This window comes from Sitophilus oryzae, unplaced genomic scaffold, assembly GCF_002938485.1.
Source record: "Sitophilus oryzae breed Bouriz unplaced genomic scaffold, Soryzae_2.0 scaffold_690_pilon_pilon, whole genome shotgun sequence".
NCBI lineage: Eukaryota > Metazoa > Arthropoda > Insecta > Coleoptera > Curculionidae > Sitophilus > Sitophilus oryzae.
Genome location: NW_022147296.1, coordinates 1,085,302 through 1,106,530, shown reverse-complemented (window position 1 = coordinate 1,106,530; position 21,229 = coordinate 1,085,302). Strand labels below are relative to the sequence as shown.

The 21,229-nt window shown below is 32.1% G+C and overlaps 1 protein-coding gene across 1 annotated transcript; it reads left to right on the top strand.

Annotated features, from left to right (window-relative positions):
* Positions 1-1,114: 1,114 nt before the first annotated feature.
* LOC115888277 (UDP-glucuronosyltransferase 2B33-like) lies at positions 1,115-15,310 on the top strand. The gene is made up of 4 exons (XM_030907950.1): positions 1,115-1,990; positions 5,281-5,503; positions 6,127-6,346; positions 14,239-15,310. Exons 1-4 carry the CDS (start codon positions 1,151-1,153, stop codon positions 14,534-14,536), a joined length of 1,581 nt encoding a protein of 526 aa, XP_030763810.1. The 5' UTR covers positions 1,115-1,150; the 3' UTR covers positions 14,537-15,310.
* The last annotated feature ends 5,919 nt before the right edge of the window (positions 15,311-21,229 follow it).

The window sequence follows — 21,229 nt, the reverse complement described above, 5'->3', positions numbered from 1 at the left end:
ACTTATTTCATTAAAAAATAATGAAAATGTTTAAATATTTGTAAAAGAAGACAAATTAATATGATCCCAGTATTCGAAGTACAATAATTTACTGTTTGCGTTGATTAATAATTGCTCCAAATACTAAGAGTTATTTTTTTATACAAAACGATAAAATGGTATTTTATCGTCGACCGAAAAAATTAATTTTTATTTAATTTAATTTTATCGTCATGTATAAATCAATGTTTCTTTCCATAGCCGAGTTACGTTTTAAAAAATATTCAGAAATTATTATTTCAAGGAACTTATTACGAGTAGAAAAAATATTGTGCTGGGTTGGCGTTGGTTTCTATGTCATTTGACAAATAAATAAACTGGCTCTTTAGTTGTCAGTTTTGAGTCAATATTTTTTAATTCTCTTTCGTGTCGATTGCTGATTGAATTGGAGCCAGAAATGGCTCAAAACGAAATAAATAAATTACCAACAGATATTCAGGCGACAAACGCCATATCCATTTAAATCCCGAATAACTTATGAAAAGGAATACAAATATTTTTAAAAATGGAAGCAATTAAAATACGTGCGAGAAGAAGTAAAGTTTTTAACCTATCATTGCTGTTAAAGTATCATTTAATCTACCCTTGCGGTTAAAGTACTATTTTATCTACTATTTTTGACAGATATAAGGCAATTTTAACAGTTGCTATGGAAAAAAACTGAATTGTGTATGTGTATGTTTTGTATTAGACAGTGTGGTAAAAAGTAAAACCTTATAAATGTTATTTCATTTTTGTCGAATGCTTATTTATAACAAAAGAGGCGTTCACATTCAAAACTTATTATTATATTGATTTCTGATTCAAATCCAACTTTATTTAGAATAATTTAGTAACTAGCACAATTAAAAATGTAATTAATTAATATTTGGGCGGAACAAATATATAGCAGAATTTAATTAAAAAAACCTCATACCCAAGAAAACAAAAACATTATTTTTAATATAATTAGATATATCATTATATAAATAAATTAATCATATATATGTATTTCATTTAGATAACTTAATCTTATCGAAACTGTTGATACACTTGAAATGAAGAAAACATATTATAAGTAATAAGTGAATAGAATTATTAAAAATGCCAGTACTAATAAAGTTTATTTAACATGAAGGCTGTGTTTAAAGTGTTTGTACTACTAGTGTACTGTTGTATTAATGTACAATCATCAAAAATACTATTTATCGCTTGTATGCCCGCACCAAGCCATCAAAAACCGTTTCAAGCGATATGGAGAGCCTTAGCAGAAAAAGGACATGAGGTGCATGCTTTAACACCTAACCCACTAAACATTTCTACCCTCAATAACCTACATGAATACGATTTGAGTGACTTCTACAACCTCCTGAAAAATACCAATCAGGAAGATTTTAAGTATTATACAAAAAAACCTGAGTTCCATACAGCTTTTATAAAAGATTATTATATTACTAAAGTGTGGACCAGATTCTACGCGGCGGTTTTGCAACACAACGAAACCAGGAGGCTTATAAACAGCAATACTAACTTTGATGCGGTTATAGTTGAGTGGTTATACCCGACGATGGGTGCGTTTGCTCCGTTCTTCAAGGCACCACTGATTGGAGTGACATCTTTGGGAGCTCCTTTGAGTTCTATGGATACAGTGGGAAATCCATGGCATCCAATAATATCACCTGATATGAACCTTCCGTTACCAAGGGGTATGAGCTTGAAAGATCGGATTTTGACAGTACTTTACTCTATTTACGTCAGGATACATTATCACCTACTTATTTTGCCTAGAGAGGATGCTTCTATTAAAGCATTCCTCAGCAAGGAGCTGCCTTATATCGGCAATATTGAGAAAGAAATTAGTGTGTTGTTGCTAAACAGGAATTCCATCCTTCATAGATTGATGTCGTTAACACCTGCAACGATTGAACTAGGTGGTATTAAATTTCCCAAGGAACGACAGGAATTAGGAACTGTAAGTGGTATGGTAAATGTCCCAATTATCGTCACATTAAGAGAATATCTCCGTTCAGTTAGCCAAAATCCGAATTATTGGTAGATATACCGGGTGTTGCATCGTTGGACGGGACATAGGAAATCCCATGTAAATTTTAATGGGGTCAATTATTGGCTTCCCTAATTATTTTAGAGAATATTTCTATTTAGGTTTATTGAAGAGCACTAAAACCCACATTCAAAAGAATAACTTTAGATATTTTTGATTAGCTCGTTTACGAGTTATCGCCGATTTCTTTTTAAATAGTTCTCCTTTCTTATGGCCCTGTATTTACTTATGAGCACCAGTCAAGGTAAAAAATAACTGTCAAATGAAGTTGTCATTTCAGAAATTTACCTATTTAGTGCTTTATTATTATTGAAAACTCATTCCTACATAGGAAATCTTAAAGATGTATTTATAAATACAAATTAATATGAATTAAAGTAAAATAAAGTAATCAATTACAAGGTTAATTATAGTATTATTCCAATATTCAATAACTTATTAATTTAGGTACTATTAAATTGTTAGAACTTTAGGATTTAAGAAGATGTTCAAATATTTCTCCATCGACTGCTAGACAATAACCCAGGCGATCATAAAATTCTCTTCTTACATTCGCTAGTTGGTAAACTGAAATTATATTGCCTTCGGCAGAAATAGCATTTTTTAACTCGTCTAGATTTGGGTATTTTTTATCCTTGTATATCCTGTTTTTTAAATGGCCCCAGAGAAAGAAATCATTTGGCGAAATATCAGGAGACCTTGCTGGCCAATTTGCTGTATGATTTAGGCCAATAACGTTTCCGTTAAAACTATTGTCTAAATATTCCCGAACAGCCGGGGTACTATCCGGCCATCCATTTGGTACCAAACTTGCTGATTTACCCTAGCGGCATCATGTAAAGCAGGTAAAATATGATTTTCGAGTAGTTCCTATATTCTGCATTTAAATTTCGCGTAAGAAATAATGGCCCGATAATATTGTGTCCGAATATCCCTGCCCAAACATTTACTTTCTGTGGATATTGCGTCCTTGTTTCGACAAACCTGTGTTGGCTTTCTTTGTTCCAATATCGATAATTTTGAACATTGGGTTCATTACTTAAGGTAAACGTTCATTCGTCAGTGAAACATATGTTTTAAAAATTCCCGTGTTTGCTCTTTCCATCATATCAAAACAAAACGCCTGCCGCCGTATTTCTTCCCCATCTCGTAGCTCTTGGTGCTTTTCATACTTGATGGAATAGTATTTATGTCGTTTCGACTAAAATTGTGTGTCGTAATTCGAAACGCTGTAGTGTGATTATTCCTATTTCATCCTCAAGTTTCTTTGTGCTGATATTTCCATCGTTCTCTTCCACGCACAATAAAACTACCAAGTCGGTATCATTTCTTGCATCTTCTCTTTGGTCCTGCCTTGCTTTACATCTGCAGTTATTTATTAGGGTACCTTTGGTCTCAAATCTCTGGATATTCCTTGCGATTGTAGATTTTCCAGGTATCGGTCTATTCGGATACAGAGCAGCAAACATGTCCGACACGTTTTGATAACTATTTCCTTGATAATACCATTTAAATCATCAATACTTTTCATCGGTAGTGTAATTCATGGCTAATATTTTCGATGTAGGTATGCGTTTTGAATAATAATAATAATAGATAAATTTCTGAAATGACAACTTCATTTGACAGTTATCTTTTACCTTGACTGGTGCTCATAAGTAAATCCAGGGCCATAAGAAAGGAGAAATATTTAAAAAGAAATCGGCGATAACTCGTAAACGGGCTAATCAAAAATATCTAAAGTTATTCTTTTGAATGTGGGTTTTAGTGCTCTTCAATAAACCTAAATAGAATTATTCTCTAAAATAATTAGGGAAGCCAATAATTGACCCCACTAAAATTTACATGGGATTTCCTATGTCCCGCTCGACGATGCAACACCCGGTATATAGAGCATACAAGGAAATTAAATCTGACACTACAGCACATTTTTTTTAATTTCAATAATAATAAAAAATAAATTTCTAATTTATTTTTTTAAGCTTTTCAGCGATATAAGCTATAATATGTTTTTTCTTTCATAAAATATCTGAGTTATAGCCAATTCTTATCTTTCTTGAATAATTTCACTTAGTTAGTCATGGAAACAAGTTTAGTCGTCTTCCAAAAATTGTTGAGTTATAGCCAATTTTTATCTTTCTTGACTAATTTCACTTAGTAGGCATGGTGTTCTTATTTTATGATTTATAACTTATAAAAAGACAAAATATATTATTAAAGGGCTCTTTCAAATTTACATTACACAAACTAAAACTTAAAAAAATAATATCACTACATACACTTTAAATTATTTTAGAAAATGTTCAAAAAATCCGCTATTGTTTTGAATACATAAATGCATCTTCTTAAAACTGAATTTCTAGCTATTCTCACAGAACGACCGGTCGACTTAATTAAACTTCTCCTGTACCGCCTTTTCGAGTGCCTCTCTTAATATAGGTTGTTTGGTAAACCTTGTTGTAAACCATACAGCATAAAAAAATCTAAAATAAATAGGTCTGTAATTTTTGTGGTCCATCTGTTGTCCGTCCTTCTTGCCAGGTGTCCTGCCAATTGCCACTTGTGGGATTTGATTCTATGGATGACATCTATCACCTGTTTTTTGTTGTCGTATCCACTCTATTCTTTTACGGTCTTTCTTGGTTATTCACAGCATATTTCGTTCCATTGAGCATTGTGCGACCTGCAGTTTCCTTATAATATCCGTTTTGACTGTCCAGGTTTGGTATATATAGGTCATGTCATGACTGATGAAATGTCATATTGAAATTCCATAAGCATTCCATGCTTAATTTAATTCTTTGGTTGATTTCTGGTAGCTGATAGTAGAGATCCCTAAAAAAAAAATCCCCAAATATAATTAATTATATTTGAATCTTAGTATACTAAATTACATTATTGTCAAACAAAAAGACTGTTACTCTACTTAGCTTATTAGAATGTGTGGCTTCTCGTCAGTGTCTAACTTCCAACCAAAATAGACATTACTCCACGTGAATGAAGTGCACCATTTAAAAAAAGGTGTATTGCGGCGTTTCCAGATATATCAAACATAATTTATTATGAAATTTTTCCTTGAGCTTCTTAATTGTTTTAAAAATATCGAAATATGACGATGATTAAGACAGTGACGGTAATTGGGCAAGTTACCATACATAATTTTAATGGGATAATGGTAAATTGCATTTTTCATATTTAAGGAATTGAAAAAATTCTTAGACGACTCGAAAAATGGAGTCGTTTATTTCAGTTTGGGATCGACCGTAAAAGGTACATTCTTACCTAGAAAAACTGTTGAGTTATTTACTAGCGTTTTTCGTAATTTGCCATATAATGTATTATGGAAATGGGAAAATAATACCATGGATCAGAAACCTGATAATGTGTTTCTCAGCAAGTGGATTCCGCAGATAAATGTATTAGGTATGACAGTTAAATAAAACTTCTTGACAGCATTAAAAACCGCGATTCTGGTAGTAAAAAATAATTGCAAAGTGTAAAATGTATAAAAAAAATGGGAGTAACAAAGTAACTACACAGGATATAAAAAGCACTTACAAAAAACGATTTAAATATCCTGAAATAACGATATTTTTTTTAATCTTGTACACTTGCACTGAAAGAGATTCTAAAAATAACAATGTTCGCCAGGAAGGTCTGCAAGTACAAATTTTTAAGCTCAAAATATCACAACACAATTCTTTAAAACAAAAAACTCGTAATACAAATAATACAGAATTAAAGTGCCAAAAAGAATGACAATGTCAGGAAAAATAAATAGATAAATGTAGCAACATGACATTTTTTACAGCAGAGCTACCACCTGAATTCCCAGCGGGAAATTTAAATTCCAGTTAGTCATCCCGGCCTCGAAAATGTCCATGGTTGGCAACAATGAATTTAAAACTCGCGCCCTCGATTGCGTAACTAAAAATTTAATTGGTATCTATATGGCTTATAACTTAATCATCCTCGCATCTTCTATAGTTCTTGAGTTTACAATCGTAGAGTTCCAATTTGAATTACCCTGTATGTATTGATTTCAGATCATCCTAATGTTAAACTATTCATAACGCAAGGTGGATTACAGTCGACTGAAGAAACGATAGCGGCTCACAAACCTATTATCGGTATTCCGTTTCATTCTGATCAGACTACAAATGTAGACACTTGCGTACAGTATGGTATGGGCAAAATGATTGAACTGGAAGATTTAACCGCCGAAAAATTAAGAAGTTATATATTAGAAATAATTAATAATCCTAGGTAATGTATAGGTTTTTTTTGTCGAATTGACGTTATGATTTTGAAGAAATTACTTTGAAATTACATTTAAATATTTTTTTGTGAAAGCTTTTCGCAATTGACATTTTTGATATTTATTTGAGATTCGAAATGACATTCTTTTAGACATTAGTATCTAAAAGTGACACTTGTTTATGCACTAGTGCCTAAAAGTAAAAAAATGAAACGTTAGAAACAATGAAAATATTTATTTATTATAAATCTTAAAGGTAAAATTACTTAAATTATTAAAGTGAATACAAGCGGCATCCAACTTTTCGTCTCTAATGGTGCGTGCAGACCTGAGGAGTCGAGTGCGAGACGAGCGCGAGACATTTCAAATTTGCGGTATTTTTCAAAGGATGGAGGGGTCTCGCAAGAGCCTCGCGACCGTCTCGCGAGACAACCCACGGAGCCTCGTTGCTATCCGTTCCCTGTCGGTTTTTCAACGGCCGAGAGAGAGAGAGAGAGAGATCAAAGAAAACTCGCAGCCAAGAAGATCAGCTGAAATTAATCGATTTATATAAAGAAAAACCAATATTATGCAATCCAAAAGTTAAAGAATATTAAAAAAACACGATGCGTGATGGTTAAGATATGTGAACGAGTATGTGAATAAAACTTGGGAAAAATGTAAAAAATTATTGCTCTACTGGCAACATACAGGAAGGAGGTTATTATAGGAACATTAATTATTATTGAATCTTGTTACCTAGTAAATTAAATATACAGGGTGAGCCAACGATAAAGTTCATTATTTTATTTGTTTTGAGAATTATTAAAAAGTGTTTTAGAATTATTAAAAAAATAGAAAAACTGTAGAGAAGGTTAAGATACACATTTTAAAATTATTATAGAGTATAGAGGGTGGTTCAAAATAGTGTTACGGATATAACATAGTTTTCTAAATGTAATACATTATTTTATTTATTTTTAGATTCTGCGTAAAATTTTATAACTTTTTTATGTATAATGCGAGGTATAATGTTATATACCTAAAACTAATAGTTTTTGTAATATTTCAATTTGCTTAAACAAAAAATGTTAGATTTCAGAGTCGTAAAAAATTGTCATTAATGCTATTGTTTCTGAAGTTGGATTGCTAAAATTTGTTAGTTAATTTAATTTAATAGTTTTATTTAAGTTAGTTTAATTTGATAGTTTTATAGGGACGAAGAAAGAGATATAGGTAAAGATATTTGAGTTAGATGCTACAGTGTGTTCAACATATATTTATGAATTTCGACTATTTAAAATAGAATTTGTAAATTCTATTTAGATGCTACAGTGTGTTCAACATATATTTATGAATTTCGACTATTTAAAATAGAATTTGTAAATTCTATTAATAGAATTTACAAATTTTGCGTCACTGACACTTTTTACCGTTCCGAAATCTAATATTTCTTTAAACAAATTGAATTATTACAAAATCGATTATTTTAGATATGTATACAATATGATATGCAAAACCGAATTGCACGTAGAATCTAATAATAAAATAAAAAAATAGGGTATTCGCATTAAAACATACCGCGTGTGAGAGATTCAGAGTGTTATTTTTTCTAGAATAAAGTAAGAAAATACCGAGGGTCCCATTTAAAAATCACATGTTGTAGTCATTTCGTGAAACCGGAAGTGGCCGAAAACAATTGAATATGTCAATCAATCCTAATTTATGTCATATACTAGCATACCAAATCTCGTTTTTTTTTATCTGAAAAAATAAAAAAGTTATAGGGGGTGAGCCACTTTTGAGACGCACCTGGTATATCCGTAACACTTTTTGAAGTATCCTGTATACTCTCCAGTAATTTTCAAATGTGCTTCCTAACCTTTCCTATAACTTTTCTATTTAACATTTTGTTCTAAAAAACGGATTTTGTAAAAGACGTCGCGTCGTGTCTCGAAACAAATGAAGGGTAAAAGGGGAAAAAATGACGATGAATGAAATAGGACGAACCAAATATCATGTTAAAGGTACATAAATTTATTACTTATGCGTTATTATTTGCTACAGCTTTTCATCGGACATGTTTACACAAACCGGTCACCTTTCACTATGATCACAGAATATCTAGCTACGCAACAGAAGCCTCGTTACATGTATAAAACTGTAGGTAGCAAAAGGAGACAGGCTTTAAAAGTCTGTCTCCAAATCAGATATTTTGATGTGGTAGTTTCGCTACTACATAATAGAGGGCAATAAATTTAAAAGAAAACAGTTTTCTACAAACAAAATTTAAAAGATTTTTTGTGCAGTGTTGCCATTATTGTAATTCATATCGTAATACTTCCTGATAAAGCCTACCTTCAAATTTGCTACATCATTTTAAACATATTAAAATAGATCTTATGAGCTAAATTACAATCACTTCCTGACGTTTGATTGTATAATTGAATCCTGAATTTTCATTGTAATTCGGCGACAATATAATAAGTATTGTTCTACTATTATGATACCACTTCCTGACGTTCGATTGTGTTCATACCAAGTTCATATTGTATAATCGGGAAAAAAACGGCGTTAGCGATAGCTATGAAATGAATATCACTGTCATTTTATATGTAAATTTATATGGGAAATGTCAGCGATCGTTCTTTTCCAGCCAACTGGACGCCGTTTTTTCAGAAGCATATCAAGTGATACCATAATATAGTACTATATTACGATACATGGCGTTCGATTGGGCTTAAACTTGGTATACTATATCTTCAGTGACATTGTAATACCATGGTACCATAGAGCATATAAAGTGGTACCTTCTATAGTACCATATTTGATGACATAGCAATATTAGGTACATGGCGGCAATAGGGCTTAAACTTGGTATACTACGTATTTTCGGTGACATTGTAATATGATGGTACTATGATGCATATCATCTGGTACCATAATATAGTACCATATTATGTACATAGCGTTCGATTGGGCTTAAATTTGGGATACTACTTATCTTCGGTGATATTGTAATATTATGGTACCATGGAGCATAATAAGAGGTACCATAATATAGTACCATATTACGATACCATTTCCTGGCGTTCGATTGGACTTAAACTTGTTATACTACGTATCTTCGGTTTACATTGTAATATGATGGTACTATAATGCATATAAAGTGGTACCTTAATATAGTACCATATTTCAATACCATTTCCTGGCGTTCGATTGAGCTCATATTTGATATATACTTGCGTATTTCTGATGACATTGCATTATTATGGTACCATGAAGCATATCAACTGGTACCATAATATAGTACTATATTACGTACATGGCGTTCGATTGGGCTTAAACTTGGGACACTACGCATTTTCGGTGACATTGTAATATGATGGTACTATGATGCATATAAAGTGGTACCTTAATATAGTACCATATTACGATACCATTTCCTGGCGTTCGATTGGGCTCATACTTGGTATACTACGTATCTTCGGTTATATTGTAATATGATTGAACTATGATGTATATAAAGTGGTACCTTAATATAGTACCATATTACGATACCATTTCATGGCGTTCGATTGTTCTTAAATTTGGTATACTACGGATCTTCGGTGACATTGCAATATTATGGTACCTTAAAGTATATCGAGTGGTACCATAATATAGTACACTATTATGATATCATTTCCTGGAGTTCGATTGGGCCCAAATTTGGTATACTTGCGTTTCTTTATAAAGATTTGTTTAATTAATAATTTTAATTTATTTTACGAATTTTAATTTATTGTTCGATGTCGTGACAGCAACTTTTATGCCGAACTAATATGTTATTAATTGTACCTGTGTCACTTTTTAAAATCTACCTAGGTCGATATAAATAACGTGGCAAACGGAAGAAATTTGTTATTATAGTATTTTTTAATCAGTTAACATTTTTTGTACTGCATTTTAAAAAATTATTTCCATTATTATTAAACTTATATTTCATTACTAACGTTCCAGCATTAATAAATATCACTATCAATCGCCCTGTATATTATTAATTTTAAAAGGTAATTAAAAGGTATTTTCTTAGTTAACATTATAAGGTATAGTGTATATTAAAAATGTATATGTTTTGTAATAATATACTTAAAACTATTTTAATAGCCAAAGGAATAATTAATATAAGTGTATTTGACAAGAAAAGAAGAATAGAAAAGAAACACATACTGCATTATACACAATAAAAGAATGGGATGCCAATTCACGTCTTTTGAATCTGGCAACTGTGCATATTTAGCCGAGCTATAAGGCCGTCGACGAGCCGTCGATCCAAAACCGAAAGTTCAAAATTTCTAATTATATTCTGATTATGATATTGTCGCGCCATCTAGTATTCTATTTGTGCAATTTTAGCTCTTTCATTTCGAGTATTTTTCTGTTGCGTAGCTAGATATTCTGTGCTATGATCCAACTCGCTTGTCTCGCGGCAGGCTTGTGTCAAAAAATGGATAGAAAATGTCTTGCTCTCGTCTCGCACTCGACTCCTCAGGTCTGGACGCACCATAAGAGAAATGCAAGTTGTAGGAGTCGGAATAAGTATGTAAATTTCTTGTACTAGCAATGCTGGTAGCTCCTGCTTCTACGTGAACTGCTTTTAACGGCGACGTTGGAACCTGACAGAACCTTGTCATTAAACAATGCATAAACAATGCCTTAGAAACCGATTACCAGAACATTTTAAAACATGTTTAAAAATAAATAATAATAATAGCACGAAAATATCAAATTATCCGCTTTCACAAAAAATCTTGTACGAAATTAGTTGGGTTGTGACTCGACGCATTGTCCAGCTCGGCTTTCGCCTCGGCCAATTTTGCGTCCCGTGCTTAAACACATTCATTTTGCAACTTGTTACATATAATATAATAGCTATTTCTTGCTTGAAAATCTACACTTCTAGTTCTCTTTTTTCTAAACTGAGTTGGACAGTAAATAATCCAAATATACCGTATGATCGAGAAAAAACGGCGTCAAAGGCGGCTGGGGAATGACTATCGATGCTATTTTTGACGAGATAGAACTCTAGACGTCAGTTACTGAGAACTGACATAAAATTTGTCAAAAATTAATACCTTATATAGAAAAACCAGAAAAGAATAGAAAGTTTCCAGATACACATATCTATTTCCAAAAAATTGTTTTTTCAAATGTTTCGATCTGCACCAGTTCTACTCAATAAAAAATCGATATTAAATCATCCTTAATGCAGTAAACGCCTTTAAAAATAAAGAAGAGCAAGACCAGTAAGACTCTAACCAAACTAAATCTCGTCGTCCGACAAGCCTCCGACCGAGACATTTCGACAACATTTTTTATTGTTGTATTGTTAAAATGTACGGATTAGCCTTTTATTATTGTTTCATACACACTAGACCGTTCAGATTTACTAATATTGCATTGATTATAGCTGTAAATAAAAATGTGTGTTTAATACCAGTAAATAATCCGTTAGTTGATGGAAGAAGTATCGTGTTTATCGACAAAATTAATTGTAGGCTTTTAAATTTTGCCTAATATGGTCATATTTTGCAATATTCAACTCATAATTGTTGATACTTCTGGTGGATGATGTTCAATTTATACATATATAAAATATAAACAAACCAAATTGAAGTACTAGAAGCAATAAGGTGAGATTGTTATTTTTACGAATCCCTGTATTATTACTTCTTTACTTATAGAGTATCTGTTTCTGTGTATGCCTAAGTTTCTGTTTTCCAAGAAGCATATTAATTAAATGAACAAAACTGTGTCCAAGAAATAATCTATTGCCTAGAGAATTTAATGAAAACAAAATTGGTAATGCTGTATTCAAGCAAAGTTCCATGCAGGAATTAATGGTTATTGCTAAAATATTTTATTGGTGTATTGTCAGTTTTATTTACTTATATATTACGTTATTTAATATCAATAATTTTAGGCTCCTAAGTCATTTATTTATATACTTAACTTTTAACGTAACTACTGGTAGATTGCAGGAAATAATATACACATTGGAACAATTTAAGTAAATAAATGAATTAATATAATACATACATCAAGAAGTAATGTATAATTTTACAAAAAGCTGTATTAATCACTTTCGAAAATCATAATTGTTTTTTTTTAGTAAGTCGCAAACAAATATTTTAGGTTTGTTATTAAATTAAATGATAATGTAATAAGTACAAATTTAGACTCTTGAACCAGGCATAGTATATTAATTAGTAGGGTTCACAGTAAAAAATATTTTGTAATACCATTCGAAAGAAAATAAATACCTATATTATAATGTTTATAAAGTGAGTTTCATTGTAACATAACTTAAGAAAACAATTAATATGCATATGTCAATCATAAGAAAAGAATCTATTAATTTAATGAACTATACCCATAATACTCGGCAAACAGTAAAAACCAAACCAAAGAAACTAAGACTTACAGTGTTAGATCATATGTAGTATATAAATATTATAATTTTATCATTTAATAAATAAATACAATAAAAAATTAAAATGCCAATTTTTATTTTTAAAACAAGTGATTTATATATGTATAAACAATTTACAATTATTTATCATTTAATTTATTGGCCACAGCTTCAGGGATTATAAGGCTAATATTTTGCTGCCTATAGTGCCTATATCTCAAAAAAAAGAATAATTAAGATTAATTAATGATTAAAGTATCCCTGTATTTTTAAATGTTGAATCTTATGGACTGAAAAAACTGCTGATGATATTTCTACTTTCACTGACCGAAGATGCAGAAACCTAGAAGAAATTCAAAAACAAATTGTACAAACATTTTAAGGTTTTTCTTAAATCCTCTATACAATAGACTATTTCTTGGACATAGTTTTGTTCATTTAATTTGTTTCTTAGAGGTTATACACAATTGTAGATATTCTATAAGTAAAAAAGTAATAATACAGATTCGTAAAAATATCCCACCTTACCGTTTCTAGTACTTCAAGTTAGTGTGTTTATATTTTATACATGTATAAAATTGAACATCATCCATGAGAAGTATCAACAATTATGAGTTGAATATTACAAAATATGACCATATTAAGCAAAATTTAAAGGCCTACAATTAACCTTGTTGATAAACACGATACTTCTTCCATGTATAGTAATGAATACACATAACTGGTTTACAGCTACAGTTTTACTAAATCTGAAGGGTCTAGTCTGTATTAGACAATTACAAAGGATAATCCATACATTTTAACAGTAGAATAATCTGATTTTTGTTAACTCTAAGAGTTATCGAAATGCCTGGAACTGGGACGGGCGATTGTTAGGTTAGAGCCTTTTTGATTTTTCTCTTCTTTACTTTTAAAGACGCATTTAGTATTAATTACGATTTACTGGATTTACCTAATATAGATTTTTTATTAATTAAAACTGGTATAGTTCAAATTATCAGAAAAAATTTTTTTTTGGATATAGATTTCTGTATCCGGGAACTTACTATTGTCTTCTAGATTTTCTACATTTAGTATTCATTTTAATTAAAATTTAATTTTTTTGAAGATCTTTAAAGTGAAAAGAAGAAGAATTTTAATTAACTAAAAAAATCCAAATAAAGTTAATTAACTTTGAGCAGAGTTCGACCTCGTCAAAAATAGCATCGATAGTCATTCCCCAGCCGCCTTTGACGCCGTTTTTTCTCGATCATACGGTATCATTCACGTTATATCATAAAAATTATATACAGTTTGTTGCAATGGTAGGACATTCCATGTAAATTTTGAAAATGATGAATAAGTTTTCCCCATTTTATTTTACAGAAAAAAATATTTGAAACTTTAAAAAAAATCCTTAAAATGAAGCAAATAAAAAAAGTCACATGATGGATATTGCTTATGCATTTATATTTTTCATTTTTACAGTTATGCTGAGAATGCTAAGAAACTTGATGAATTAATGAAAGACCAACCCCAGGATGGACTCGAGAAAGCCATCTGGTGGATCGAATATGTAATAAGACACAAGGGAGCCAAACATCTTCGCAGTACAGCTGTAGACCTTCCATGGTGGAAATATTTAATGTTAGATATTTTCGCGTTCATTTCGGCAATTTTCCTAGCTATAGTTCTTGTTTTATATTATTCCTTTAAGTTTATTGTTCAGTTAGGATCAAAATTATTCAGGAAAAATGATAATAGTACTAAGAAAAAATCTGAATAACCGCTAAATGTGTTTTCATCTCCAATATGTCCAAAATTTGCATATACAGGGCGAGTCTTAAATAAGTGCACATATTTTCAGGGCTGGTAGATCTCGATAAAAGGAACATATTTTCTCTTTACCGTTTTGCAAATAACTCCAAAATAACTGAGGTATTTTAATTCAAAAATTTAAAAAAAATGAATTTTTGCTTAAATTTTGAGAACCACTGGATCATTTCTGGGTTTTCTTTCTTGTAAATTTAATCTACTACCCATGTTGCCGTATTATCAAGAAATTATGATTTTTAACTAAAAACTAAAAAAAAATAGATTTTTTTTCGAAAAACTCCAAATTTTCAATTTTTTTTCGCGAAAGTAACCTCATAGGCGAAAATACTATACCAAAAAATATTTAAACTTGTTTAAGATTAGCCCTGCATAAACTAAGCTTACATTTATAATTAAGTATAATGAGATATAGGTAAAGATTAATTTATATAGAGATATCTACTACCTTATATTACTGTTTTGTTAGTTTAACACACTAGTTACCATTCAGTTACATCTGGGGGTTTGAAATAACTTAGTTACTTCACCAGTTGCATCAGATTTTTCTGTATATATATATTTTATTTTACTAATTTAAGTGTGCTTTATGTATTATAATAATAATAAATTGGATATATAAATGAACATAAAAAATGTAAAAGGTTAAACTACAGTTTTACTGTAACAACTTGTACTATTGCTAGAAGATCTATCTTCTACAGTAAATTACAAAAATATATGTCTTTAAAAATGTCCTATTGGTATTTTACCACTGCGAACTGTATCCCATGAATTCTGACAAATCTTAGATTTGTTTCATCATCATCCTCCCTCACAGACTTATATACTCTCTTTGTAGTTGGACCCATTGTTGTTTATTGTTGGCTATGCGGTCCTAAGTTATCCCTGCTAATTTCCTAATATCATGGTCCCATCTCAGGATCGGTCTTCTTTTAGGTCTCTTCATTCCTCGTGGGTTCCATGCTGTAACTTTTCTGGTCCATCTGTTGTCCGTTCTTCTTGCTAGGTGTCCTGTCCATTACCATTTGAGAGATTTGACTCTGTGGACGACATCAATTACCTGGGTCTTTTGTACGGTCTCTCTTGGTTATTCTCAGCATATTTCGTTCCACTCAGCGTTGTGCGATCTGCAGTTTCTTTATTATGTTTGTTTTAAGTGTCCAGGTATCGCATACATAGGTCATGACTGGTATTACACATTGGTCGAATGTTTTCTTCTTCAGACAGAGCGGCATTCTAGATTTGAATATGATTGAGTTTCTTCCACAAGTATTCCATGCTAACTTAATTCAGCTTCTTAGGTTTGTATAAATCGCCAATTCTTAAATAATGTTTGTGTTCTTTAATTCAAACATTTAAGGGTCTAGATGTTTCACCAGTCCCTACCAATGACTTTTAATGAAAAATAATCCATATAGCAATAAAAAAGATAATCAGTTCCCACAGCTCCGGATTTAAGGGGGGACAAACCGGGGCGCCTGCCCCGGGCGCCGTGTCAGGGGGCGCCAAAATCATAATATAATTTTGTTGAAATCAAGAAAATTGCTCCACAAAGCGCCTAGTATGCACCTTACGTTCTTCTATCAAGTACTCATTTAATTTTAAAACGTCTAGTTAGTCTAAACTGTCCCGTTTACGAAAAATACCTACCTATATTTCATATCAATTAAACTTTTAGTTAGGGGAAAACCGCTATGAAACGGACGGGTGTTGAAACGGACATATATCTTATTTATCTTATTATCTATTCTTAAGTCCTATTTGATTGAATAGCCGAAACTTTTACGGTTACATTTGGCAACCCCGCGCGCCGCTTCCATTACCACCAAAATTGCGGGCTGAACTGGCTGATCGTGTCTCGGCGGCAAGAATTTTAATATTAGGTGTTAAAAAACTAATTTTCTTTGTGAAAATATCGAACTATGTCACAGGTAAGCTGTTGAAATTTTGTCAAATTCAGATTAATAAGTTTAAAACTAAGTTATTATAGTACACAAATGAAGATTTAGACCGTATAAAATATTTCTCTATTTACACTTTATATTGTCATTTAGTGGTTAAGTGGGTGTTGTCTTGAAATGGACACAAGACGCCGTATTGAAATGGACGTGTCCGTTTCAATACACGATGTCCTTTTCAAGGCTTTGTGACAAGTTTGTTAAGGAATAGTAGATAATTTTTAAACTTTTCATTAAAATTAATTGTTTATTTTTCAGATCAATATTTCTACACGAAAGAAAAGGTTACGACCAGCCAGTCATGTAATCGAAACCGCCGTAAGAGAAGTTTTTGATAAAAATCAATCTATCCGGTCGGTAGCGGCAGCCCATAACTTTCCAAACCTTACTTAGCTTCAATTTGTAAAAGAGCTAGAACTCAGAAGGAAGATTATCGTCATCGACCTAACATAGTTAATAAACGTATTTTCTCCCTTGAACAGGAAAAATTATTGGTTGATTATCTGAAAACATCATCAAAGATGTGTTACGGTCTCACAACCGTGCAAGTCAAGGAACTTGCCTACCAGTATGCAAAGGCTCAGGGAATTTTATCGAAACCTTGGAAAGAAAAGAAGATGACATCAAAAGACTGGCTACTTGGTTTTATGAAAAGAAATTCAACATTAAATTTAAGAAAACCCAGAAAACACTTCTCTCTCTAGAGCGACTTCATTCAATCCAACGAATGTCAGTAATTTTTATAGCAATTTGGAGCGAGCTCTGGAAAAACATAAATTTAAGCCCCATATGATTTGGAATTTAGACGAAACCGCCTGTCTCACGGTTACAAATCCTTCAAAAGTTTTAGCAACTAGAGGTTCAAAACAGGTCGGGCAAGTGACTTCAGTCGAAAGAGGTAATTTAGTTACGATGCTTGGATTTATTAATGCCTCTGGAGGAACAATTCCTCCCGTTTTTATATTTCCCAGAGTGCACTTTAAGGAAATTATGCTGAAAGAAGGACCTAGTGTCGCAAAAGAAATTTCCAATCCAAGTGGTTGAATGACGGAAGAAGGATTTTTGGATGTGAATTACTTCCACCGGAAGAAACTTAATGAAAGTGAGCAGTCAAGTAAGAAAGTTCCTCTATGCCAATTTATACCAAGAGAAAACAGAGAACCCAACACTCAACCTAACGAAAACAATAACGTAATAAATCAAGATAATTGTGTCTGTTGCAAGGAAGCGTATCAATGTAGCAAGACAGACTGGTTAAAGTGTTTCTTATGTTCTTCTTGGGCACATGAAACATGTGGTATTCAGGGTATTCGAAATTTTTATTGTAATACTGCTCTTAAGATATAGTTTGTTTAAATTAAAGTTATTTTTGAAGCAATTAATGTCTTTTAACATAAATGTCCTTTTCATAACCACCACTGTCCATTCCAATACATCGATGTTTTGAAATGGACAAAAGCAACTTTTTTCAAACTTAGATATTACTCCCAATTACAATATTTCCAAAATAAATTTAGTAATATATTTTAAAAGCATATTGATGAAGCTTTCAACCTATGTAGTTTTTAATTCATTTCATTATCGATTAATAATTAATATAACTCCTTTTAATAATATGTCCACTTCATAGCGGTTTTCCCCTACGTAATCGAGAGCGCGATTTTTAAATTCATTGTTGCCAACCATGGACATATTCGACGCCGTGCTGACTAACTGAAATTTAAATTTCGCGCTGAGGATTCAGGTGGTAGCTCTGCTGTAAAAAAATGTCAAGTTGCCGCATTTATTTATTTATTTCCTAACATTGTCATTCGTTTTAACACTTTAGTTTTGTATTACGAGTTTTTGGTTTAAATAAATAGTGTTTTGATACTTTAAGCTCGAAAATGTTTACTAGCAGACCTTGCAGTCGAACATTGTTCTTTTTAGAACCTATTTTAGTACGAAGTGTACAAGATAGTACTCATCGCAAAATTTATTATCGAAAAGCAGCAGTAAGAAAGAAATTGCTTTATTGTCATAAAAACAATTTTTACAATTTTGTTGACAAAGCTTAAAAAAAAAGAATATAAAAAACATACAAAACTTCACTTAACAATAGAAAAACATATAAAACTAACAGCAAACATACAAAACTAAAACAATACTTTATACAATTATAGAAATTGTACATTGTCAAAAATTTATTTAATTAAATATAAATAAAATATAAACATACATGTAAATAAACAACTGTATATAATGTCAATACTAAATTTAAATGGATAGAAAACAAAATCATTTCTTAAATTTAGTGAATGTGTGTTAAATTTAGAACCCTAGATATTAATAAAAAAATCGTTAACCGCGTAAAAGGCTTTCTCCAGTAAGTATGATCTCAAGGCTCTGCGAAATGCAGGAAAGGATGAAATGGAATTAATTTCAGATGGCAGATGATAGTGCATTTTTTTTTGCATTGTACAATTGGGAACTCTTTACTAACTCAGAGTGAGGGGTTGGCAGATACATGTTATGCTCTGCGTTCCTAATTGGATAGCCATGAACTGGCTCTAGAGAAATACTCGATACGTGCTTGCGAACTAGGCAGACGGATTCGAGTATGAATAGGGAAGGAAGAGTTAATATTTTATATCTTCTAAACAAGTCCCGGCAGTGAGCACAACTGGTTAGCCTCAGTGAATATCGCACAGCTCTCTTTTGTAATTTGAAGATACGCTCAAATTGAGTCGCACAACACGCACCCCAGAATGGAAGTGCGTATCGGAGATGCGACTCATAAAGGGCATAATAGACTGTCCTAGATGTTGACAAATTAAGCACATTAGCAACTGATCTAAGTGCGAAACAGGCAGAACTTAATTTTTTAGCTAAAGCATCGATTGCAAATCCCATTTTAAATAGTTGTCCACAACAAGGCCTAAAAATTTCACAGAATCAACGACGTCAATGGTGGTATTATCAAGTTGAAAAGGTAGCAACGTACTTTTATATGATAAGACTTTAGTTTTAGAGACGTTGAGACACAGATAATTAGAATCGCACCATGTTTTTATGTTGATTAAGTCACTGGAAATGGTTCTATGAAGTGCCGTGGTGTCCGGGCTGCTCCATGTGAAACAAGTATCATCCGCGAAGAGACAGATTTTACCACTGATGTCCAGACTAGCAATATCGTTGATAAACAACAGAAACAAAATAGGACCTAGCACTGAGCCCTGAGGTACTCCGCATTCTATTGGCTTGCAAGAAGACACAGTCTTATCAACCCTCACACGCTGGTTTCTGTTGTTAAGGTAGGACTTAAACCATTCAAGAGGCGTTCCCCTGATACCATAGTACTGCAATTTGTTAGTTAGGATGTTATGATTAACACAATCGAAAGCTTTCGAGAAATCACAGAAAATTGTTGCTGTAACGAGACGGTTGTTCAGACTGGAGTATACATTATTAAACAGCGAAAACATAGCGTCATTTGTACATTTGTTACTCAAGAACCCAAATTGAAAGGGGGTGAATATTTTGTATTTTAGAAGAAATGATACAAGCCTCTTTTTAACCAGTCTCTCCATGATCTTCGATAACGTGGGAAGGAGTGCAATTGGACGATAGTTGGAAGCTTGCTCTTTATCACCTCCTTTATGCAAAGGAATAATTATCGCCGACTTAAGGCAATTTGGAAAAGCACCATCTTCAAATGACATATTAATTAAGGCTGAAAGATGGTTTAATGTATATTCCGGCATACTAGAGAACATTTTAAGAGTAAGTAAAGGCCCTTTATGTCCCTTAAGTGCTGTTAAAAAGGTGAGTTCTGTTGATGTAAATAATAACTGTTTACATATTTAAAAATAATTTATTTTTGTTACCTAAAATATTTTGATTAAAAGAAAATATATAAAAGTGGACAACGCTGTGCCGGTCAAGCTTAGTCACGTGACTAAAAGTTTATATGATATGAACTATATCTAGATATTTGTAAGCTTTTTAAATTAATTTATTTCAAACGCTGCGCTGGAGAGAGGGGGCGCTACTATCAATTTTTTACCCTGGTTCAAAAAAATTGTAGATCCGGGGCTGAATTCCCAAAATAAACAAAATGGTATTTTTTGGTTTCTGAAACGAAATTAAGATTTAAATTTTTAATGGCTAAAAAGCAAAAACAAAAAGAAAATTGATAATTTTTATATTCCTTGTTGCTACCTCTAGCCCTTATGCAAGCTTCTATTCACGCTGGCATGCTTCTTATTAAATTATCAACGTTGTCTTGGGGTATTTTTTCCCATTCTGCTAATGCTGCATCAATAAAATGTGCAAGATTTCCTGGATTGTTTTTGAGCTAGTCCCACAAGTGTCCGATAGGGTTTATATCTGGTGAATATGCAGGCCATTTCAAAACTATGACACCTTCCGTTTTAAGACATTCTCTAGTCACTCTGCTGGTATATGTACAAGAAGTTAAAATTATAACCAACTGCAGCTCTCCATAAACTAACGATTGGGTCTAGCACCAAGTCAACATGTCTCCGACCCGTTAAAGTATGTTGAAGTGGTAACAATGGAGTTTTTGCTCCCAGTATAATACCTCCCCAGAACATTATAGTTCCACCTTTATATCTTTGTACAGATTTGGCAGCCTGAAATCGCGCTCGTCTTTTTGGAGCTCTATGAGAACCCGAATTCGATGG

What these genes read in the sequence shown, in the direction of transcription:
- LOC115888277 (XM_030907950.1), top strand. Translation starts at nt 1,151, where the DNA reads ATGAAGGCTGTGTTTAAAGTGTTTGTACTACTAGTGTACTGTTGTATT. An exon ending in AACGACAGGAATTAGGAACT is followed by an intron (nt 1,991 to 5,280) that starts GTAAGTGGTATG and finishes TTCATATTTAAG; the next exon opens with GAATTGAAAAAATTCTTAGA. An exon ending in GAAATAATTAATAATCCTAG is followed by an intron (nt 6,347 to 14,238) that starts GTAATGTATAGG and finishes TCATTTTTACAG; the next exon opens with TTATGCTGAGAATGCTAAGA.